Genomic DNA, 22,077 nt, shown 5'->3' with positions numbered 1-22,077 from the left:
GGGCGCCCAGAGCCATCGATAACCAGTACTCCTTCTTCTGATGAAGGGAAGGCCAGGAGGAGGAGGAGTGTGTGTGTGTGTGTGTGTGTGTGTGTGTTTGTGTATCGACCGAGTGTGTGAGTGAGTGAAAGTGAGATTGGATGAGGCGTGTACATCATAGCCATTCATAACCAGTATTTTATTTCGTTAGCGAGCAGGAGGAGAAGAGGAGGAGGAGTTAACTAACACTATACGACAGAGAGAGCGAGAGCAGCTTTACAACACTAACTTCGTGGTACATTTCTTTCAAATTGTTCTCATCAGATGTTTGTTTATGTCGGTACGCCTCGCAGCAGCGTCTGCTCTGTCTCATGTGCACACGGGGGAGTGTTGTCCTCACTGTTGTCCTGCAGAGAGCGCACACGTTAACCAGAGGCAAAAAAAAAACACACAAACAGGAAACACTACAAACGTCCTCACAACGTTACAGCCAACTTCAAATGAATAAAACACTACACAACACAAGGCTTCATGAGTCATCGAACAGTGATTTACAGGAAGAGACAGATTTAGAAAATTATTATTTGACAATAAATGCATTATTGTCAAACTTACTAGAAATTGGTAATTATCAGTTTTAAGTAAAAACCTAATTCTCCATGTTTATCATTAATAACGGCACATGATAGAGAAACATCTGCGGAGATGAGGATTGTTGAGGAATTGGTTTGTCAAACGTCTGAAAGCTAATCATTGAGTTTGAGTCGAACATTTATTCGATGCAGCTTCTCAAATGTGAGAATTTGTGGCTTTTTTTGTTGCATTTGTTTAAAAGAAGAAAAACGGTTTATTAACAAAATTCAATCACAACTAAAAACAATCCTAGGCCGCAGCCGTTCTGTTTTCTTGTGTATTTCATAGGAAGAAGAATGTAGGAGGATTCATGTGTAATATTTCTGCTTTTTAGTTTTCAAACTGCAGGTGCGTTACAGTGAAGGTTTGATGGATTTGTTGCCGCGACGCCTGAAGTGTGCGACCGTGTTGTCGGTTCCAGTGACACATGAACCAGAGCAGACAGGAAACGTTACCTCAGCATCGCTCTCTCTCTCACCACGCTGAACAGAGGGAGGGCTTTTCTCTCAGAGAGAAACTGTTGATGATACCAATAACAATAATATTGATGGAAATAATAATAGTAGTAGTATTAATTTTATTTGTTTTTATGACACCTTTTTTATCTTGTATGCTTACTCCATGTAACACTTGTTCCGACTCCATCTTGTAATTCAAATGAAACGTCTTTGTGCCTTTTTGTATTTTTTATTTTTGGGATAAAAAGAAGGAAAAAATATATAAATATAAATATATATGTATAAGATTTGCTAAAATGCCTTGTTGTCAAGGTGACAGTATCCCGCACTCTTTTTTTTCATGCTGTCTTCTCCTCCGCCTCCTCCTCTGTTCATCAAGGGTTCAAAAGAAAATATACAATTAGAACATGTCAATGAAAATACTTTTTCTACTTGTGCCTTTCTGTGTCTGTCGTCTCGTCGTCTGCATTTCGCTCCGTCTTCATTCATTGTTCAGTTCATGGCTCCGCCCATGACCCCCCCCCCCCCTCCAGTCGTTTCTACCCAACTTTTCTTTGCCCCCCCCCACCCACCCCCGATTGTTCATCACGTTCTGTCCTCTTCTCAGTTTAAAACTCTTTGTGCCTTTCTCTGTCTCTTTCTCTCTTTGCTGGGACCGTCTGTTCAGGGTGGCCGGTGTTTGTCTGTCCACCCCGTGTGGTTAGTTTCAGGTACTACATTGAATTTAATGATAATGATATAATATAAATATAGTGAAACAGCAGCTGGTTTGTGTCCTTTGTTCTTTTCTTCCAGATGTTCTGCTCACAGTGATCAGTTTATTAGGAACACGCTCGGGTCAATAAACATGGACGACTCGTCTCCTCCCACTTTCTGAAGGAAGCCAAAATATATCTGATACAAGCGCTGCCATCTTGTGCTGATGACGTCATTTAGACTTAGAGTGAGCGGCAGTGGAGGCGTGGCATCAAGGTCCCGCCCACACACTTGAATAATCAGGAGACGTCTGAGCTGTCAATCCTCAGCTCGTTTTTCTCTGTAAAGTACATTATTTCATCAAAAAGTATTTAGTGCCAATATGATATTGATAACTTATATTTGAATTTAATAAAGAAAAGTGAAAATGCGAATTATTGCGAAATGTAATTTTTAAAAATAGGGAAAAGAAAGTTTGTTTCTTGTTGAAATATAAGCATTTTAATTGAGTAAAATTAATTTTGATATTTTTGAAATATAAATAATTTTAATGTATTTGATTTAATTTGACATTTATTAAGAAAAAAATAATTACAAAAAATACACTTTCTCAAAATATACTAAATATATTTAAATACATCTCAGAGGATGAGCAGAAAGCAGAAGTAATAATTGTATTAAATATAAGCAAATGAAGCTAAAAAGGTGACGTTTTATCAGCCAATGACAGAGAAGGTGCGAAGTGAGTGACTTGTATCTCGTCCAATCAGAGTGTACATAAGATCGGTGGGCGGGGTTTGAGGTTTAGTGTGCTTGTTATGTTCACCGGCTCAGCCCGGTGACGTCACTGCTGTTATTGAAAACATTTATGTCTTCCTGGCGAGGTGCATCACGGTAAATTATGACGTCATCGCCCGTGAAGCCTCTAACGGTGAAAATGATGAAACATCTGATTTGATGACTTGATGGTTTTCTGTGGGTGGAGTGAGGAGTGGAGCCGCCCCGCGCCCCGGCGGCAGCAGCGCTGGCTCGGATCGAACGCACCCGGCGCCGTGTTTTGTTGTTGTGGTGCAGCGGACGGCTCGTCTGCTTCGGCCTCGAACCTCTCCCGGGCCGCTTCACCGGATTAACGGGATTCACCGGATCAACGGAACCACCGGGATGCCCATGAGCAAACAGTACGAGCCCACCTGTCCCCGCCTTGTGACGTCACCGTGCGGACCAGCGGGGCGCTGCGTTCGTCTGAGCTAACGTTAGCTCCGCTAGCTAGCTGCTAGTGCTCATCCTCTGAGGGAGTGTTGGACAGAAGCCGCAGAGACAGACAGGGACACAGACAGACAGAGACAGACCCACACAGACACACACACACAGACAGACACACAGACAGACACACAGACACACACACACACACAGACAGACACACACACAGACACAGAGAGGAGACTGTCCTGTTAGCCGTTAGCCTGTTAGCTCAGTCAGTGTCAGCCTGGTTGTTATTGTTCTCTGAGAAGCTTTAGCTTGTAGCTTGTAGCTTCAGCTGACATCACTGAGCTCAGCAGCTGTTCACGGGCTCGTTGTGAATGTTCGAACCCGGAAGTCTCAGAGATTGTCTCCAGTTAAATTAAACTAAACTGAAATGTTGTTCTTGGCTCCAGTGACACAAACAGAGAAACTGCGCCCCCTGCTGGAGACCTGTCTGTGTGCATGAAGCCTGCTTTCACCGCTGGATCGTTTTGTTCCTAAACGGGTTTTTATCAATGAGGAACATTAGCACCGATGTTAGATATAGATATAATAGAAACTATTGCACCTGCTTTCTGGGACAGTTGTAGAAACGAGTCGTCTGTCACATGTTGAGGGTTTTTGTTATTAATCTGTTGTGGAGCACTTTGTAACTATGTAAGAAGAGCTGGGTAAATATAGATATCATTATAATCATTATTATTATAATTAGTATCATCATGTGTTCACCTCCTGCAGGACGAGAAACACGATGAAACCACCGGCACAGACTCAGTCTCCTCCCGTCAGCAGCAGCCTGGTGAGTAGAGCCTCTGAGCAGCTGATCACATGACAGGGCTTGTTTTGTTGTTGTTGTTGTTGTCAAGGAGAATAATGAGAAGCAGATCTTCATTAGAACATCAGTAGAGTCTCTCAAATCCAACCGAGCTGCATCTAATCCCACTCATCAACACCAGATCTTTAAATCGACAATAACATAAATGATGATTTGGGACGTGTGCGTCTTCTGTCTCCAGGTGTTTGAAGGTGTTTACAACAACGCCCGCATGCTTCACTTCCTCACGGCCGTCGTGGTGAGTAGCCCCCCCCCCCCAACTCGCTCGCCGTCAGGCAGGTTGATGTTGAGTTCTCACGCTTGCCTCCTGCTGGTCACAGGGCTCCACCTGCGACGTGCGGGTGAAGAACGGCGCCGTGTACGAGGGAATCTTCAAGACGTTGAGCTCACAGGTAAACACACCCACCGCACCTCCTCACGTGGTCGCTTCCCTCTGACAACTCCTCCCCCTCTGTCAGAGCCTCCATCATAGAACTGCACTAAACCTGTCTCCTTGCACTGTGGACCCTGTACAACACTCGGCTCCATATACACTTACTTCACATCATATGTGATATGTGTTCATATAAACCATATTGATATTATATATCATTTTATACAATAATATTGTCTTTTGCTCACTCCGTCTACATATTCTTACACTCATAGTATATTATATTACCTATATTGTATAGTCAAATACTTATATTCATACCTCTACTATATATCATATATTGTATCATACTCTCTGTATAGTCTTTGTATTCATAAGTCTATATACACATATTTATACATGTGTACATGTTATAATTATTATCATTATATTACTATTACTATTATATTTACTGTTGCTGCCATTATTACTATATACTGCTATTATATTGGTATAATTACTATCATATATAAATATATATTATGTTATATTATATACTATATATATTGTACTATTTTTATATACTGTCTAACAATAACATTACCATCACATCATCAGTACTATTACCATCATCTTGCCACTGAACCTTATCTACCTATTTATCTTGTGTTTCTGTTTTTATTCTTTCTACCTCAATATTTTTTATTTTATTCTATTGTATTGTATTTTATTGTATTCAAATATACCGGTTGCTATGACGACTTAATTTCCCTTCGGGGATGAATAAAGTAATCTATCTATCTATCTATCTATCTATCTATCTATCTATCTATCTATCTATCTATCTATCTATCTATCTATCTATCTATCTATCTATCTATCTATCTATCTATCTATCTATCTATCTATCTATCTATCTATCTATCTATCTATCTATCTATCTATCTATCTATCTATCTATCTCATCTGTGTGTGCTCCTCCTCCCATAGTGCGAGCTGGCTGTGGACGCCGTGCACAAGTGCAGCGACGGAGATGGAGGAGGGGGAGGGGAGGAGGGAGGAGGGGGAGGAGCTCCGTCCTCTGCACCCAAAATCGAGGAGATCACCGACACGATGATCTTCAGCCCGAGCGACCTGGTGACCATGACCTGCAGAGACGTGGATCTGAACTTTGCTGTCAGAGGTAAACAGACCCAGAGGGACCAAACGCTTTGTGTCGGCGTCGAAAGAGAAAAACTGGAACTCACGTTAAACCTGAAGATAACACACGATGTTTACTGTCAACACACGAGAGCAGAGTGTAACTGTTACTGAGCAACAGCGCCCCCTGCAGCGCCACACGGTGACTCACTCTGTCTCTGACGCCGGGTTCACACCGGACGCCACCGCGCTAATAATATCACATACTTTTGCTGTTATCAGCCTACAGTAAAAACATCATTTAATAATTTTTTTCAAGCATATATTTACTTGTTGCTCCAACATTAACTGCAACAGCGTCCCAACGATTGTATTTTTGTCTCGTATGAGGATCATACAGCTCACTGTACTTCTCCACTTCAATTATTAAGTTAATGTCATCCATCCTCAAGAACTTCTCCGCTGTTTGCTCCGGTAAATTACGTATGACATCTTTATGACATCCAATGCACATTGTTTCCCACTCCTCATCCTCAATTATAATATTTAACTCCAGCTCCCATTTGTTTTTAATATAAAAAGCGTTGTCTGATGTATCCAGTAACAGATTTCTGTATATATGGGAAACATGCTTTTTACTGGGTAAGTGATGTTAAGTTATATAAATAAAGTATATTTCCATGTTCGTTGGAGCATTTTTGATTATATTACAATCTGTATGGTTTGTAATGTAATTTCTTATCTGAAAAATACCGGAACATATCACTTTGGGGTAAAAGGAATTTGTCTTGTAGATAGGAGAATGGCTGTATACCGGTGTAGATAGTGTTGATTTAATGTGTGTCTGTGTGTGTTGATTTTATTCTGTGTGTTTGTGTACAGACACATTCACTGACTCGTCCATCAGCTCGTCGCGGGTGAACGGGGACCACAGGGAGAAGGTTCTGCAGAGGTGGGACGGAGGAGGGAATGGAGAAAACTTCGAGCTGGAGTCGGACAACGTGAGGAAATACACAAACACTAACAAACAAACACACACACACGCAAACATACACAGGTCGCATACATTACAAAATAAGTTAAGTTTGTCTGAACCCACAAATGACACTTAAAGTGCAAACTTTGCTGTTTGTGTGTTCACGTTTTTCTCGTCAGTCCAACGGCTGGGACGCCAGCGAGATGTTCAGACTCAACGAGGAGGCGTACGGCATCAAGTCCACGTACGACTCCAGCCTCTCCATGTACACGTGAGTAACACCCCCCCGATGTTCAATGACCTTTCCCCCCCGACTCTCCTGTTCTTCCAGTTCCTCTGTTGGACAGAAACCACAGCTGCTGTCATGTCGGTTCACTGGGACTTTAAGTTTAGGTTGAAAGAAATAAAGTAATTAAAGGGAATCTGCTGATTTAGGATCAAGATTAAATGAAACTTAATGTGTAAGTGAAATGAGTCCCAACCTGACGCCCTGCCTGTGCTGACCCTTCCCAGCATGCCTCTGGAGAGGGGGAGCTCTGAGGTCTACCGGCAGCGGGAGGCGCGAGCGTCCCGGCTGGCGAGCGAGATCGAGGGCGGCGTGCAGTACCGCCAGCGCGTTTCTCTAGAGAACGACGAGGGGCGGAGCGAGGAGGAGAAGTACAGCTCGGTGGTTCGAGAGAGGGAGGAGCGGGCGAGAGAGGGGTTCTCCTCCAGCGTCAGGTAAGAGCTTCACCAGCAGAGGGCGACGAGGAGCTGAGAACTGAACTGCATCCAATCAGCTGAAGGATTCCTCTCCTCCATCTTGTGTCCAGGGATGGTAAATACGTTCCCAGGGCCAGAGACAGCGGCCCGTCCGCCGGCGGCGTGCGGCCCGGAGGCTCCGGCCAATCGGCAGCACCGAGCTCCTCCAGGCACCCCCCACCCGGCCCCTCCTCCTCTCACCCCTCGCAGAGCAGCCCACCTGCAGCCGGCAGCCCGCCCTGCACCAATCACATCCTCCCTCACTCCCTCTCTCACCCGCAGGCGCTGGCCCACACCAGCCGCTCCTCTGTCAATGGAGGTATGGTGTGTGTGTGTGAGTGTGTGTCTGCCTGTGTACTTGTGTGTGTGTGTGTGTGTGTGTATCTGTCCTGACGGCTCGTCTCTCTTCTTCAGTTGCGTTGAGAACTTCCCCAAAATCCCAGAGACTTCAGAGGAACCTGCGACCGCTGAACTGCCAGTCCTCTCCTGCAGGTACACACAGACACACACACACATGCACACACACACACATACACACACACACACACACATACACACACACAGACACACGCATACACACACACATGCACACACACACACACACACCATTCCTCATGTGTCAGGCTGTTCTTCTGTGTGTTTGGTCACATGATGACATCACTTCCTGCTCTCTCTCTTGTTTCCAAGTGACTCGTCCTCCAAAACCAGAGGCTCCTCCCCAGGACCTCCCCCTGACTGTCCCCGCCTACCTGGACTCCTCCCCCTCCCCCGCCACCAAGCCCTCCGACCCCACCCCTCTCTTCCCCGTAGATGGTGAGACGTTCACGTTGTTATTTCAGTTTGTAAAGAAACAATCATTCACATTGACTGTTTGTACTTTATTAAACGATGGAAATGTTTTGATTGACGGTTTCCATGGCGACGTTCAGTAAATGCAGATTCTTCTCTGTCGTCCATAGTGAACGAGATCCTCGCCGCTAAAGAGCGAGCGGAGAGTCTGTCGGCGCCACAGGAAGTGAAGAGCAGCAAAGGTAAAACCGTCACGAGAGAAACATCTGAAGTTCTGTCAAATGAAAGAGACGCATGTTTCAGAACTCCTCTTCCTCCTCTTCCTTCTCTTCTTCCTCTTCCTCCTCTCCCTCCTCTTCCTCCTCTTCCTCCTCTTCCTCCTCTTTCTCCTCCTCCTCCTCTTCCTCCTCTTCCTTCTCTTCCTCCTCTTCCTCCTCTTCCTCCTCCTCCTCCTCTTCCTCCTCTTCCTCCTCTTCCTCCTCTTCCTCCTCTTCCTCCTCTTCCTCTTCCTCACAGCTCACACGGTTCAGCAGAGGTCTCAGCTGGACGAGCTGCGCAAGTTCGGGAAGGAGTTCCGGGTAAGAGGGGGGGGGGGTGCTGTGCATGGATTTTTTTATATAAAGGCTAGATGTCTCGTTCGACGGAGCCTGACGTCTGCACATGGCGGCCATCTTGCTAGGGGGCAGCTCGCTCACCCATAACATTGTGTTGGTAAATAACCATAACTTGCTCAATTTTCAACAGATTTTTAAACGATCTGGTTTGTTATAAACGTCAGAGATGTAGTTATGACACTGCATAAATTATTCATTTTTTTAGAAAATAACATAATTATTCATAAGTATGCAGTGTCATATCTACATCTCTGACGTTTATAACAAACCAAACCGTTTAAAAATCGGTTGAAAATTGAGCAAGTTATGGTTATTTACCAACACAATGTTATCGGTGAGCGAGCTGCCCCCTAGCAAGATGGCCGCCATGTGCGGACGTTCGTCTCCGTTGGCCGGCAACGCAGACGAGACATCTAGTCTTTATATATGATATCTATGGTTCTGAGGGTTTAACATCTGACGCTGGCTCCTGATTGGTCGAGGGCGTGTCCCTGTGGGCGGTTCTTCATCTTGTGTTTGTTCTCTTGTGTCTCAGCTGCAGCCGAGCTTCTCCTGCTCAGCCCCGCCCCCCCCTTCCTCCTCCCCCTCCTCCTCCTCCTCACCCTCCTCCTCCTCTTCCTCTTCATCCTCCCCGGCTCCACCGAAGCCTGTCGCCCCCCCCACCACAGAGGCAGCCCCCCCCAACACCGCTGCTCTGAACCTTCTGCCCGGCCCCCAGGCCTCGGGGCCCGAGGGGCCGCAGGTCGGGGGGGCCCTGCCGCCCCCCCGCAGCGCTGAGGACAGCAGTGAACCAGCAGAGACGGCTGCAGTGTGAGTAACCACACGTCGCCCCCTAGTGGCCAAAGGTTTATAACGGCACTTGTAGGTTCAGCCAAGGAACTCTACAGCTGAATCATGAGATATATTTAATTTCTTTCATTGATCTGTTTGTAGCTGAATGTTGTTTTTCTTGCAGACAAGTGAAAAACTCGACACTGAACCCGAACGCGAAAGAGTTTCTCCCGATCAAAGGAAACTCAGCGACGGTTAGAAACTAACTCACGAAGTTCACTTGTTTGTGACAGAATCAAACGTTTCAGTCGTTTCCACAGTTTGAAACAAACAGATTTGATTTTTGCGACAGAAACCTGCGACGACGCCCACTCCTCGGCCGACGCCCCCCAGCCCCTCGGTGCTGCTGCCTTCCCCGGGACCACAGGGGGGGTGCGCCCTCTACAGCAGCCCCCCCGGGCACTACCTGTCCTACATGTCCCCCATCACCATCCAAGGCCACTCCCTCCAGGTGGGCATCACTTCAGCTCTGTGAGACACTCGTTAGTAACGTCTGTCCTGAGAGACATCGCACCTGAGACACCTCTTCCTGTTTCCTCAGGCTCCTCCCCCGATGTATCAGTACACCATGTCAGCTGTGAACCAGGGGAAGTACCCCAGACCCAAAGGTACACACACACACACACACACACCCACACACACACTCACTCACTCACTCACATACATACACACACACAGTCACACTCACACACACTCTCACACACACACTCACTCACTCACATACACACACACACACAGTCACACACACACACAGTCACACACACTCACACACACTCACACACACACACAAGCATATACACACACAAGCATATACACACACACACACACAGTTACACACACACTCACACACACACACACACTCACTCACTAACTCACTCACTCACTCACTCACTCACTCACTCACTCACTCAATCACACACACACACACACACACACACACACGCACACACACACCAACACACACTCACACACCAACACACACTCACACACCAACACACACTCACACACCAACACACACACACACACACACACAGTTTTAAAGACTAATTCACTGAATCTGGAATCAAAACAGAATCACCATCAGTAATAAATCATTATTTAATATGTTGCATTAATACATTAAACTCCCGGAGCCTCATGGTGTCCACCTGCTTCTAACGGTCCTGGTGGAACGGTTTCAGCTCCGCTGGTGGGCCCCCCCCGTCCGGACCACCACGCCTCCGCCGCCTCCTCCCTGATGTCGGCGGCGGCCTCGGCAGCCGGCCCCCCCCTGGTGGCGTCTCCGTACCCGCTGTCCTACCTGCAGTACGGTCAGGTGATCCAGGCCATGGCCCCCTACCACCACGGACAGGTACTGCACCTTCCTGCTCCGAGTCCATCCTCAAAGCTTTGACTTGAATTCAAAATGAATCTCTGTTCTTGGAACTTCCAGACGGTTTACTCGATGCTGCAGGGGGGGGGCGCTCGGATGCTGCAGGGGGGGGGCGCTCCGCAGCAGATGGGCCCCGGCCCCCAGTTCCCCGGCCAGGCCGAGGGCCAGCAGGGGCCACAGCAGGCCCTGTACGGTAAGCAGGGGGGGGGGGATCCTATCACATATCTGGGTTTGGACGAGTTAGTTTTATTAAGAATCTAATTAACTTAATGAAGATGAAAATACATTTAAATCCGATATATTCAGATTTTAATTTTTTGCACAAATTCTCTAAACATGTCTGGATTTTTTTTTCATCTAGATTTATGAATAAAAAAAACATTCAGATCACATCTTCCACCAAGTTCACTGGAAACCAGAATCATAACAAGCTGTGAAGACTGAACCTCCATCTGAATATTTAATAAACCTGCAGATTCCTTCTTTGACCTTTGTACAGTTCCATGAATTAATGTGTGATAAAGTGTTTATGAGGAGCTGGGAGGATAAATCTCAGATAAATGACGAGTAAATTATGAATAACCGGATCAGACTTCAGTTCCCGATCGAAATCATTTCACTGATCCTCTGAAAACGTGATTAACAGAAACTTGAGAAGCTTTTGTTCAGATTAGAACTGGATGATTTCATGATTAATCGACAGATAAAGAACAATAAATTGAATCGTTTGAGGTTTAACAGGAAAACGTTTTCAAAAAGGAAATATTTACTGTTTCAGACAAAGTCATTAATGTGAAAAGTAAATAGAAGTGGGTCACGCACGGGGCTGCTGTTCTGTGCTGTGTCCAGCAGGGGCCGCCAACGAGCCAGGAACGATGGCTCGGGTTCATTTAATAACTAAAAATGAATTTCTATCTCTCTCTCTTGGTGTTCAGCTCCTCAGTCGTTCTCTCACCACTCGAGCTCCATGCTCCGCCCCCAGCCCTCCAGCACCCCCACCGGGAATCAGCCCCAGCACTCGTCTCCCAGTCCAGGCCTCTCTCACGTAGGTGCCACGGTTACACATCAACACAAATTCAACCAACTATATCAAACTTAAATAAAATATGAACATGAATGCTCATCTGTTCTAATTCAGACGCAGACTTGATGAAGCTGCTGTTTATTCAACTGTAAAATGAGATCAAGACAAAGTTTTTTCAATGATTCAATTTAATACGATTTTATAAATGCTTTTTATTGTCAGAGCTCCGTAATAAAAACAAAGAAAAGGTTGATGAGTGATATTTTTAGGAGGATATCTGACCCCGGTTGTGCTTGTCTCCTCTCAGGGTCTCGGGGGGGGCCCTCAGCCTCAGTCCATGTTCCACTCTGCAGGTCTGGCGGCGCCGCAGGGCCACACCCCCCCCCAGGCCTCCTACGCCATGCAGAGCTTCAGCCTCCCGGGCCACGGCTTCCCCCCCATGGGCCAGCTCACTCAGGTCGGTTCAGGGGGTTTGTCTCAGGTTTGGTTTTACAGACAAAGTGATGAAAGCAGAAGGTCGGAGGTTAAACCAAACTGCACCGAACCTCCCGCGCTGAAGAGCATCAGCTGCTTCAACACTCAGGAGCTTTGAGAAGACGACTCAGGAAGCGGAGAAATCAGTGAACATGTAAAAGCTGTTGTCGTGTTTGTCGCTCACAGGCTCACGTCACCGGAGGCATGTCGGGACCCCACCACTCTGCCGGCCACGGCCCCCCGCCCCTCATGCTACACTACGCGCCCCCCCAGCAGGGCAACAGCCCCAACCCCCAACACGGCCCGCCCACCCAACAGGGGGCGCCACAACACTTCTACATCGGACCCGCCCAAGGTGAAACACACACTCTGCGCCCACAACAAAGTTTAAACTCTTAACGGTAGAAATCCATCATGAGAGAAAATTAGCTTAGCATAAAGACTGGGAACGGAGGGGAACATTAGCCGGTGTCGTTAAGATGTTTTGTTAAGTGAATAACAGACTTGATATGAAATGCTGACCCCTGGTGTGTGTGTGTGTTGTGTCTCAGCTCTTCAGCTCCAGGCTCACCCGACCCAGCAGCTGTCCTTTCATCCCTCCACCAACTGAACTGTCCTCGTCACATCTGGATTCAGGAGCGATGGCGCCCGAGCAGCTCACAACATTCCCACCCACCACATCTAATAACCCTGTTTTAACCGTATGTTTTAGACACGCTGACAGATTCTAAACACAAGAACAGACAGTTTCCACACGAGGACGTGAAGCTGGAGCGAAGACACTAACTGGTGGAACTTTTTTGGAAACATTGTTTTTTCCTCCCCGTCCCTCTTCTGACCTTTTACAGACGAAACCAGTTCAATAATAATAAAACCACTGCAAAAAAAAACTTTGATTCAATTTACAACATTTGTATCACGACCAAAAACGAAATATCTGAGATATGAACGCTGCCATGTTGTGGTGATAATGTAATTTGGAGTCTGTGCAATCGACCAATCAGGAGTCAGTCTCAGCCTGTTTTTATATCATCAAATAACTGATTAAAACCAAACTGATCAGAAACTTGAACAAACATCAGAGAGAGAAGAACGACCTGAAATGAGAGAATCTATTTCTACAAACTTTATTTAACGTCTACTTTGACTTTTTAGTTTGGTCCATCTGTTAACACGGAGGAGGTTTATACTCCATACTGCAGCCAGACACCAGGGGGCGATCCAGATGTTTTGGCGGCCATCATGTCGTCCATCTTTATTTCCAGTTGTGCAACAGTTGAATTGATATCGACGAGTGAAAAGATCAGAGAAATGGATTCTAATCGATTTTAAAGTTTGGTTTAAGGTTTAATTGACTTGTAGTTACATTTGTATGTCACAGTTGAATTCCATATCCACGGAAAACATGTTTACAACATAAATACACGTATGAAAAATCATTGTATATTAAGACATTCTCAGGATTTGTCAGTAAAGTCAGTGAAACACGTCAGTTCCTCTAAACCTCCGGTAAAAGAAAGAAAACTCTTCTTCACTGGTGGAACTGGTACAGAAGTTTCCCTTAGTGGAGGAGAAACAGACATTGACGGCAACAAACTAAAAGATGAATAGAAGAAAAGGAAGAAATGTTGAAATCTTTAAAGAAATATAAAAATGTTTATATCAAATAACACTAACAAACAAAAAACATCGACTTTTACTTTGGTCCAAATCCCATCTGCTAACATGGAGGAAGAGGGGTTCATGAACTCTAATACAGCCAGCCACCAGGGGGCGACTCATATTGTCAGTCTTCATTTACTAACGTTTAATTGACTTTTAAGTGATTGAATATCAAAATTTAAATTCTAAAGAGAAAGCTTCGGAGGAAACTTACTTTGTGCAGCTGTTTTGATTTGAAGGAAACTTTTACTGGAACTTTAAGGAAAATCTTAGACATTTAAACTGGAGAGGAGTTCAGTGAGTGAGTCCGAAAACTAGTTTCATCCACAGGTTCTGTTGTCAGTGGTTTAAACATCATCGAGGAAACGTGGTGTTGACGAATCTCACTGTGATCACTGGTCTGTGATCACTGGTCTGTGATCACTGGTCTGTGATCACTGGTCTGTGGTCACTGGTCTGTGGTCACTGGTCTGTGATCACTGGTCTGTGGTCACTGGTCTGTGGTCACTGGTCTGTGATCACTGGTTTCTGTCCGTCAGTCTGCGTCCCATCAGGCTCTGAGGTGAATGGATCATCTGGAAGGAAGAAGAGAGAGTGAACAGCTGCTTCCTCAGGATGAGAAACTCCATCTGATCAAACTGACCGGAGGCTGGTTGACGTAGTTTCCTTCATCGTCGGTGTCGGTGTCGGTGTCGCTGTTGCTGAGACCCGACGACTCTGCTGCTGCTTCTGAGGACCGACATGAAAACACACTTCAGATCTCCAGCGTCGTGATGATCTGCTTCTCACAGTTTAACTGGAGCTGAAGGTCAGCTCCAAGCAGCTGAGACAGACGGATCTCTAACTCACTCTGAGAGAGCTGAGGATCCACATTCAGGTAATCTTGGTCTGGTTCCTCTTCTTGTTCTTGTTCTTCTTCTTCGATGTGAATTCACAGGAACATTGTTGAAATGAGTTTAGATGATTAAACATCTAATTAATCACTAATCCTATCTTAGTACATTTTAGAGGAAGAGACAGTTGCAGTTATGAAATCATCATAGTACAAAATTACTGAATTGTCCTTTAGAATCAGAAAATAAATCGTCACCTCCGAGGTTCACGTAATCGTGTCGAACGTCTGAGGATAAAAAACAAACAGCTGATCAGTCAGATCGTCATGGAGACGTCGTTTACATTTCTCTCTTTATCATGAAGTCACACATTTCTCAGAGGAACCGAGAACGATAGGATTCTGTGAGTGTGTGAGTCTCCAGATGAAGAACAAGATGAAACAGCTCATTAACTAAAGAGGAAGCTTCACCAGGAGCTTTCTGAACCTGTGTCACTGTTTTCAAACCCAACCTGAACTGGGCGTCGAGGCTCGGCTCTGATTGGACGAAGCGAGCGCGTCACAGCCGGGGATCACGATGCTGCAGAGGAAGAAGAGGAGAAGATGATGAGGATTCGATTCTGTGAATAATTTAATTAAAGACCAGAAACCAGCTGGAAGGAGTCCACCTACATGTAGCCTGGATCTTCTACATCACTGTCAGGAAGGTTTGGATCAGGGTTCACATAATCAGGTCCTGTCAGAAACAAACGCAGCTCAGCCACCATCCAACAATTCACACTGAACTACACAGTCACTCACTTTGAGTTCTTTCAATCAACCAACCAACCAACCAACCAACCAATCAATCAACCAACCAACCAACCAACCAACCAGTCAATCAATCAACCAACCAACCAGTAAACCAACCAACCAACCAACCAGTCAGCCAACCAACCAACCAACCAACCAACCAACCAACCAGTCAATCAATCAATCAATCAATCAATCAACCAACCAACCAACCAACCAACCAACCAACCAACCAACCAACCAACCAACCAGTCAATCAATCAACCAACCAACCAGTCAACCAACCAACCAACCAGTCAGCCAACCAACCAACCAACCAACCAACCAACCAACCAACCAACCAACCAACCAACCAGTCAATCAATCAACCAACCAACCAACCAGTCAATCAATCAATCAATCAACCAGTCAACCAACCAACCAGTCAATCAACCAACCAACCAACCAGTCAATCAACCAACCAGTCAACCAACCAGTCAACCAACCAGTCAACCAACCAGTCAACCAACCAAACAATCAACCAACCAACCAGTCAACCAAACAGTCAACCAAACAACCAACCAACCAACCAACCAGTCAGCCAACCAACCAACCCACCAGTCAATCAATCAACCAACCAGTCAATCAATCAATCAACCAACCAGTCAACCAACCAACCAGTCAACCAACCAGTCAACCAACCAGTCAACCAACCAGTCAACCAACCAACCAGTCAACCAAGCAGTCAATCAACCCACCAAGATCAGCAGCTCAAAGTGATAGAACGTTCTGGTTTATGTGTCAATCTGAAAATCAATGTGAAAGTGAAAGAAACGTGTTTTTACCGTCTTCTGGATTCTCATAACTGGGGTTACTTCCTGTGGGAAGGAGGAAGCGGCGCTTTAGGAGTTTCAAAGAGTTTTACACAAAAGCTTAACAATCAGTGAAGTGAAGGATCAGCTCATAGCTAACAAGCTGGATCTAAGCTCTTCTTTCTCTTTTTTAAACATCATGTTTTCTTTTTAAGAAATCAAAGATCTTGATTTCACAGTTTATGTTTTATGACAAATACATGATTTAGATGATCGGAGGTTATTTCTACCACGAGAACAAACATGTGGGATGCTCAGCCTCTGTGGAGGAACACTCTCCTCTTGTTGACATTTGAATTAAGAACAGATGGAAGATAACTTCCTGACTAACAGGATTTATTAATCCTGACTTTACTTAACGAAGGAGAATCTCACCAGTGTCTGTTGGAGTGAAGGATCGGTGACGCTGAGTTCCATCTGAAGATGAGCTGAGCAGATTAAACAAGACAAACTGTTTTCATCTCAGAAACCATCTTCATTGAACCCATTATAACACATGTATTAGGGTTATGTATTACATTATAGATGTAAAACATTGAGAAACCTTGGTTTGATGCTGTGAGCAACTTCTTATTATCATTCAAAAGAAGCTGAAAAACTCCAGAGATTCTCCCTGTTTTTCTCTGACTGGTTTATCTCCGTACGGACTAGTCTATCTCCGGTCTACTGACTGGTTTATCTCCTGTCTACGGACTGGTTTGTCTCCGGTCTACGGACTGTTTTGTCTCCGGTCTACGGACTGGTTTGTCTCCGGTCTACGGACTGGTTTGTCTCCTGTCTACGGACTGGTTTGTCTCCGGTCTCAAACTGGTTTGTCTCCTGTCTACGGACTGGTTTATCTCCTGTCTACGGACTGGTTTGTCTCCGGTCTCAAACTGGTTTGTCTCCGGTCTACGGACTGGTTTATCTCCTGTCTACGGACTGGTTTATCTCCGGTCTACCGACTGGTTTGTCTCCGATCTACGGACTGGTTTGTCTCCGGTCTACGGACTGGTTTGTCTCCGGTCTACGGACTGGTTTATCTCCTGTCTACGGACTGGTTTATCTCCTGTCTACGGACTGGTTTGTCTCCGGTCTACGGACTGGTTTATCTCCGGTCTACCGACTGGTTTGTCTCCGATCTACGGACTGGTTTATCTCCGGTCTACGGACTGGTTTGTCTCCGGTCTACGGACTGGTTTGTCTCCGGTCTACGGACTGGTTTGTCTCCGGTCTACGGACTGGTTTGTCTCAGGTCTACGGACTGGTTTGTCTCAGGTCTACGGACTGGTTTGTCTCAGGTCTACTGACTGGTTTGTCTCAGGTCTACGGACTGGTTTGTCTCAGGTCTACGGACTGGTTTGTCTCAGGTCTACGGACTGGTTTATCTCCGGTCTACGGACTGGTTTGTCTCAGGTCTACGGACTGGTTTGTCTCCGGTCTACGGACTGGTTTGTCTCCGGTCTACGGACTGGTTTGTCTCCTGTCTACGGACTGGTTTATCTCCTGTCTACGGACTGGTTTATCTCCTGTCTACGGACTGGTTTGTCTCCGGTCTACGGACTGGTTTGTCTCCGGTCTACCGACTGGTTTGTCTCCGGTCTACGGACTGGTTTGTCTCCGGTCTACGGACTGGTTTGTCTCAGGTCTACGGACTGGTTTGTCTCAGGTCTACGGACTGGTTTGTCTCCGGTCTACGGACTGGTTTGTCTCCGGTCTACGGACTGGTTTGTCTCAGGTCTACGGACTGGTTTGTCTCAGGTCTACGGACTGGTTTGTCTCAGGTCTACGGACTGGTTTATCTCCGGTCTACGGACTGGTTTGTCTCAGGTCTACGGACTGGTTTGTCTCCGGTCTACGGACTGGTTTGTCTCCGGTCTACGGACTGGTTTGTCTCCTGTCTACGGACTGGTTTGTCTCCGGTCTACGGACTGGTTTGTCTCCGGTCTACTGACTGGTTTGTCTCCGGTCTACGGACTGGTTTGTCTCAGGTCTACTGACTGGTTTGTCTCCGGTCTACGGACTGGTTTGTCTCAGGTCTACGGACTGGTTTGTCTCAGGTCTACGGACTGGTTTATCTCCGGTCTACGGACTGGTTTGTCTCAGGTCTACGGACTGGTTTGTCTCCGGTCTACGGACTGGTTTGTCTCCGGTCTACGGACTGGTTTGTCTCCTGTCTACGGACTGGTTTGTCTCCGGTCTACGGACTGGTTTGTCTCCGGTCTACGGACTGGTTTGTCTCAGGTCTACTGACTGGTTTGTCTCCGGTCTACGGACTGGTTTGTCTCCGGTCTCCGTCTGGTTTGTCACCGGTCTACGGACTGGACCGATGTGCCCCAGATGTGCTGTGTGAGGAGGCGGGACTCACAGGACTCTGGGGGGGGACAGCAGGTGAGGAGCCGAGCGGATGGAGCTCAGGTCGCTGCTCGGCTGCACTGGAAAGAGAGAGAGGCATCGAGAGCTGAACACGTGAACAGATCAAGTTCTGTCGTGATTTTCATCAAACAAAAGTTATTAGTGAGAAGAATTTCATCGTTCATGTTTTACTTCTTATTTAAATGTGTGTTGTATGGTTTTTCTCACTTGGGTGGTTGACTCTGACATGGAACTCAGTGGATCTGAGAGAATAAAAGGAAACTGTTTAATAAATTCACTTCACATACAAGTGTGAAAATATGATCATGAATTCTTGGAGACTCACGGCGTGTAGTCCTCTGAGGCGTGGGTCTGTCTGATGGACACTGGTCAGAGGGACGAGACACTGGTTATATTATATACAGATTATAAAGGGAGTCATTCTCTCATCGTGTGGCCTGTATATCAAGACATACATCTTTATATATGTGTGTATATAAAGATCTCACCCAGTGGGCGTCGTCTCCAGCAGTTCACGCAGGCGAGCGTCAGAACCACGACGGAGACGGACAGAGCAGCCGACAGAACCACGAGGAACCAGGGAGTCATGATTCTCCTGAGGACAGAAAAACACTTTGATTCTGTCCATTCAAAACTATTTATACTTTGTTAAGTATTCAACAGTTTAAGCCTCGACAGTTAGAAACTCTAAACTTATTTCCTCATGTGTTCAGTGACTCGTCGACTTTCTCTGTTAAAAAAATCAATACAATTCTGCAGCTCCATGATTTTCTATAACAACAGAAGGAGAAGATGTATTTCAGGGACGAGTTTCAGTGGAGGAAGAATCCACATTCAGCTGCTTCAGTAAAAACAAGAATCAACTGTAACCGTGCCGGTGACGCCCCCTGGTGGTTAGTGAGGTTCTGATCTGAAGCCTCTTCAGAGTCATCTTGGGTGTTTGAAACCAGAAGTAACCATATATGGAGGAGCAGGGGGTGGAGCCTGACTGAGAGCTGGAGGACACGCCCACCTACACCTGCAACCATTGGACAGTACTAACTGTCAATCACTCTGTGGTATCCCCCCCCCCCCACACACACACACACATCCCGTGCTTTATGGTCTGTTTGACTCTTAATGATCATAATTCACTAAATGAACATCAGCTGAAACTAGAGACTGAGACAGAAACTCCTGAATGTTTACTGACGTTATAAAGTGAGAAGTATATATATATATTATATAAATCAAATGTCATAGATTTCTATATAAACTGGCTTCCATCATAGTTATATAAGAGCTCAGTTTTCCCAGTGCACTCTGGGTAAAATAAGCATGACAGCACTGGTGAACATGTTGATTTGAACAGAAACTACAACACAACTCGTTGTGTGTTTGTTGTTTCTCATCTTAAAGTTGTTCTTTGATCAAATTAAGCAACAAACTGCTGGTTTCAGGTTTGAACAGAAGAAGAAGAAGAGGGTGATAGAATCTACGTCCTGAACACAGACGTGAGTCACAGGAAGGAAACGAGTTCAACTGAGCTTCATCACACGAAGCTGCAGCAGAACTTCACTCTGCAGTGACTCACGTTATAGATTCTATATCTTCATTCATCTGGAAACTTCACTTTCAAACTTAAAATCAGATCCTCACTCAACAGTGTGAACAGCCGCCATCTTGTGAGGTTTAGCTCCAAATACATGTATATACAGTCACTGTTCCTCTTTATATAAAGTTACTGTACCTCTTTATATACAGTCACTGATCATCTTTATATAAAGTCACTGATCATCTTTATATACAGTCACTGGTCCTCTTTATATAAAGTCACTGATCATCTTTATATACAGTCACTGATCCTCTTTATATACAGTCACTGATCATCTTTATATACAGTCACTGATCCTCTTTATATACAGTCACTGAATATTTATATAAAGTCACTGATTAACTTTATATAAAGTCACTGAGCCTCTTTATATACAGTAATTGATCATCTTTATATACAGTCAGTGATCCTCTTTGTATACAGTCACTGAACCTCTTTATATAAAGTTACTGTACCTCTTTATATAAAGTCACTGATCATCTTTATATACAGTCACTGATCCTCTTTATATAAAGTTACTGTACCTCTTTATATAAAGTCACTGATCATCTTTATATACAGTCACTGATCATCTTTATATACAGTCACTGATCCTCTTTATATACAGTCACTGAATATTTATATAAAGTCACTGATTAACTTTATATAAAGTCACTGAGCCTCTTTATATACAGTAATTGATCATCTTTATATACAGTCAGTGATCCTCTTTGTATACAGTCACTGAACCTCTTTATATAAAGTTACTGTACCTCTTTATATAAAGTCACTGATCATCTTTATATACAGTCACTGATCATCTTTATATACAGTCACTGAATATTTATATAAAGTCACTGATTAACTTTATATAAAGTCACTGAATATTTATATAAAGTCACTGATTAACTTTATATAAAGTCACTGAGCCTCTTTATATACAGTAATTGATCATCTTTATATACAGTCAGTGATCCTCTTTGTATACAGTCACTGAACCTCTTTATATAAAGTTACTGTACCTCTTTATATAAAGTCACTGATCATCTTTATATACAGTCACTGATCATCTTTATATACAGTCACTGAATATTTATATAAAGTCACTGATTAACTTTATATAAAGTCACTGATCATCTTCGTATACAGTCACTGACCCTCTTTATATACAGCCACTGAATATTGATATAAAGTCACTGATCATCTTCGTATACAGTCACTGAATATTTATATAAAGTCACTGATTAACTTTATATACAGTCACTGATCCTCTTTATAAACTTGCTCAGACCCCTGCTGGACAACGACTGTAGCACGCGATGCTGAACCCTCGGTGTGAGAATACGACTGTATAAAGTCTATATAAAAACAAAAAGTCGCCACCAGGTGCATGCTGGGAAGAGTCGTGGATGAAGTAAAGGTAAACTGACCTGAGTACGGACGACGGCAGCAGAGACGTTGTCCACGAGGCATTACCGTCACCAAACGTCAGACATGTCTGAAGTTTCTCTTCACTCCTCCTCCTCTTCCTCCTCTTCCTCCCCTTCCTCCCCTTCCTCTCCTCCAATCACCTCATTCCCTTTCCCGCCACAGAGGCTGTGATGTCAGCGACCACCAGCTGAGAACATGATTCTGATTGAAGATGAACCTGACGAGTGTGAAACTTCTTCAATGAACAGATTCTGTGTGACGAGTTCTTCAAAGTGCAGAAGAAGCTTCGTCTCCGTCGCTCGACGCTGACGAAGCTTCGCTGGTTTCAAAAGCTGCAAAAACACTTCTGCAGCAGAGCAGCATCCTCCACCTGCACACAGGAAACCACACCGAGCACCCCCCCACCGCCGCCTCACCCCGCGCCT

The 22,077-nt window shown here is 45.1% G+C and overlaps 2 protein-coding genes across 2 annotated transcripts; one reads left to right on the top strand and one right to left on the bottom strand.

Moving 5' to 3' along the window:
* Positions 1-2,804: 2,804 nt before the first annotated feature.
* On the top strand, positions 2,805-12,827 carry atxn2l (ataxin 2-like). Its single transcript, XM_061089394.1, has 23 exons — positions 2,805-2,944; positions 3,747-3,807; positions 4,025-4,081; positions 4,164-4,235; positions 5,186-5,378; positions 6,218-6,336; positions 6,491-6,582; positions 6,825-7,031; positions 7,124-7,371; positions 7,467-7,544; positions 7,740-7,865; positions 8,012-8,083; positions 8,358-8,419; positions 8,991-9,265; positions 9,411-9,480; positions 9,579-9,737; positions 9,828-9,894; positions 10,468-10,637; positions 10,719-10,851; positions 11,594-11,703; positions 11,990-12,139; positions 12,343-12,511; positions 12,708-12,827. Exons 1-23 carry the CDS (start codon positions 2,928-2,930, stop codon positions 12,764-12,766), a joined length of 2,766 nt encoding a protein of 921 aa, XP_060945377.1. The 5' UTR covers positions 2,805-2,927; the 3' UTR covers positions 12,767-12,827.
* A 631-nt stretch (positions 12,828-13,458) lies between these two features.
* LOC133023406 (uncharacterized) lies at positions 13,459-21,748 on the bottom strand. The gene is made up of 13 exons (XM_061090430.1): positions 21,652-21,748; positions 19,137-19,243; positions 18,974-19,013; positions 18,856-18,890; positions 18,641-18,707; positions 16,669-16,721; positions 16,267-16,299; positions 15,323-15,386; positions 15,163-15,230; positions 14,909-14,938; positions 14,668-14,736; positions 14,462-14,547; positions 13,459-14,393 (listed from the first exon to the last, which is right to left on the bottom strand). Exons 2-13 carry the CDS (start codon positions 19,234-19,236, stop codon positions 14,337-14,339), a joined length of 702 nt encoding a protein of 233 aa, XP_060946413.1. The 5' UTR covers positions 19,237-19,243; positions 21,652-21,748; the 3' UTR covers positions 13,459-14,336.
* Between the last annotated feature and the right edge of the window lie 329 nt (positions 21,749-22,077).

This window comes from Limanda limanda, chromosome 17, assembly GCF_963576545.1.
Source record: "Limanda limanda chromosome 17, fLimLim1.1, whole genome shotgun sequence".
In the NCBI taxonomy this organism is placed as follows: domain Eukaryota; kingdom Metazoa; phylum Chordata; class Actinopteri; order Pleuronectiformes; family Pleuronectidae; genus Limanda; species Limanda limanda.
The sequence above is the reverse complement of the archived record's forward strand: the minus strand, read 5'-3'. Positions and strand labels throughout refer to the sequence as shown.

Coding starts and splice junctions, on each gene's coding strand:
- LOC133023406 (XM_061090430.1), bottom strand. CDS start 19,236: ATGACTCCCTGGTTCCTCGTGGTTCTGTCGGCTGCTCTGTCCGTCTCC. Junction 16,300..16,668: donor CTTCACTCCAACAGACACTG/GTGAGATTCTCC, acceptor TCCTTCCCACAG/GAAGTAACCCCAGTTATGAG. Junction 14,394..14,461: donor ACTACGTCAACCAGCCTCCG/GTCAGTTTGATC, acceptor TCTTCCTTCCAG/ATGATCCATTCACCTCAGAG.
- atxn2l (XM_061089394.1), top strand. Junction 4,236..5,185: donor TCAAGACGTTGAGCTCACAG/GTAAACACACCC, acceptor CTCCTCCCATAG/TGCGAGCTGGCTGTGGACGC. Junction 9,266..9,410: donor CCAGCAGAGACGGCTGCAGT/GTGAGTAACCAC, acceptor TTTTTCTTGCAG/ACAAGTGAAAAACTCGACAC.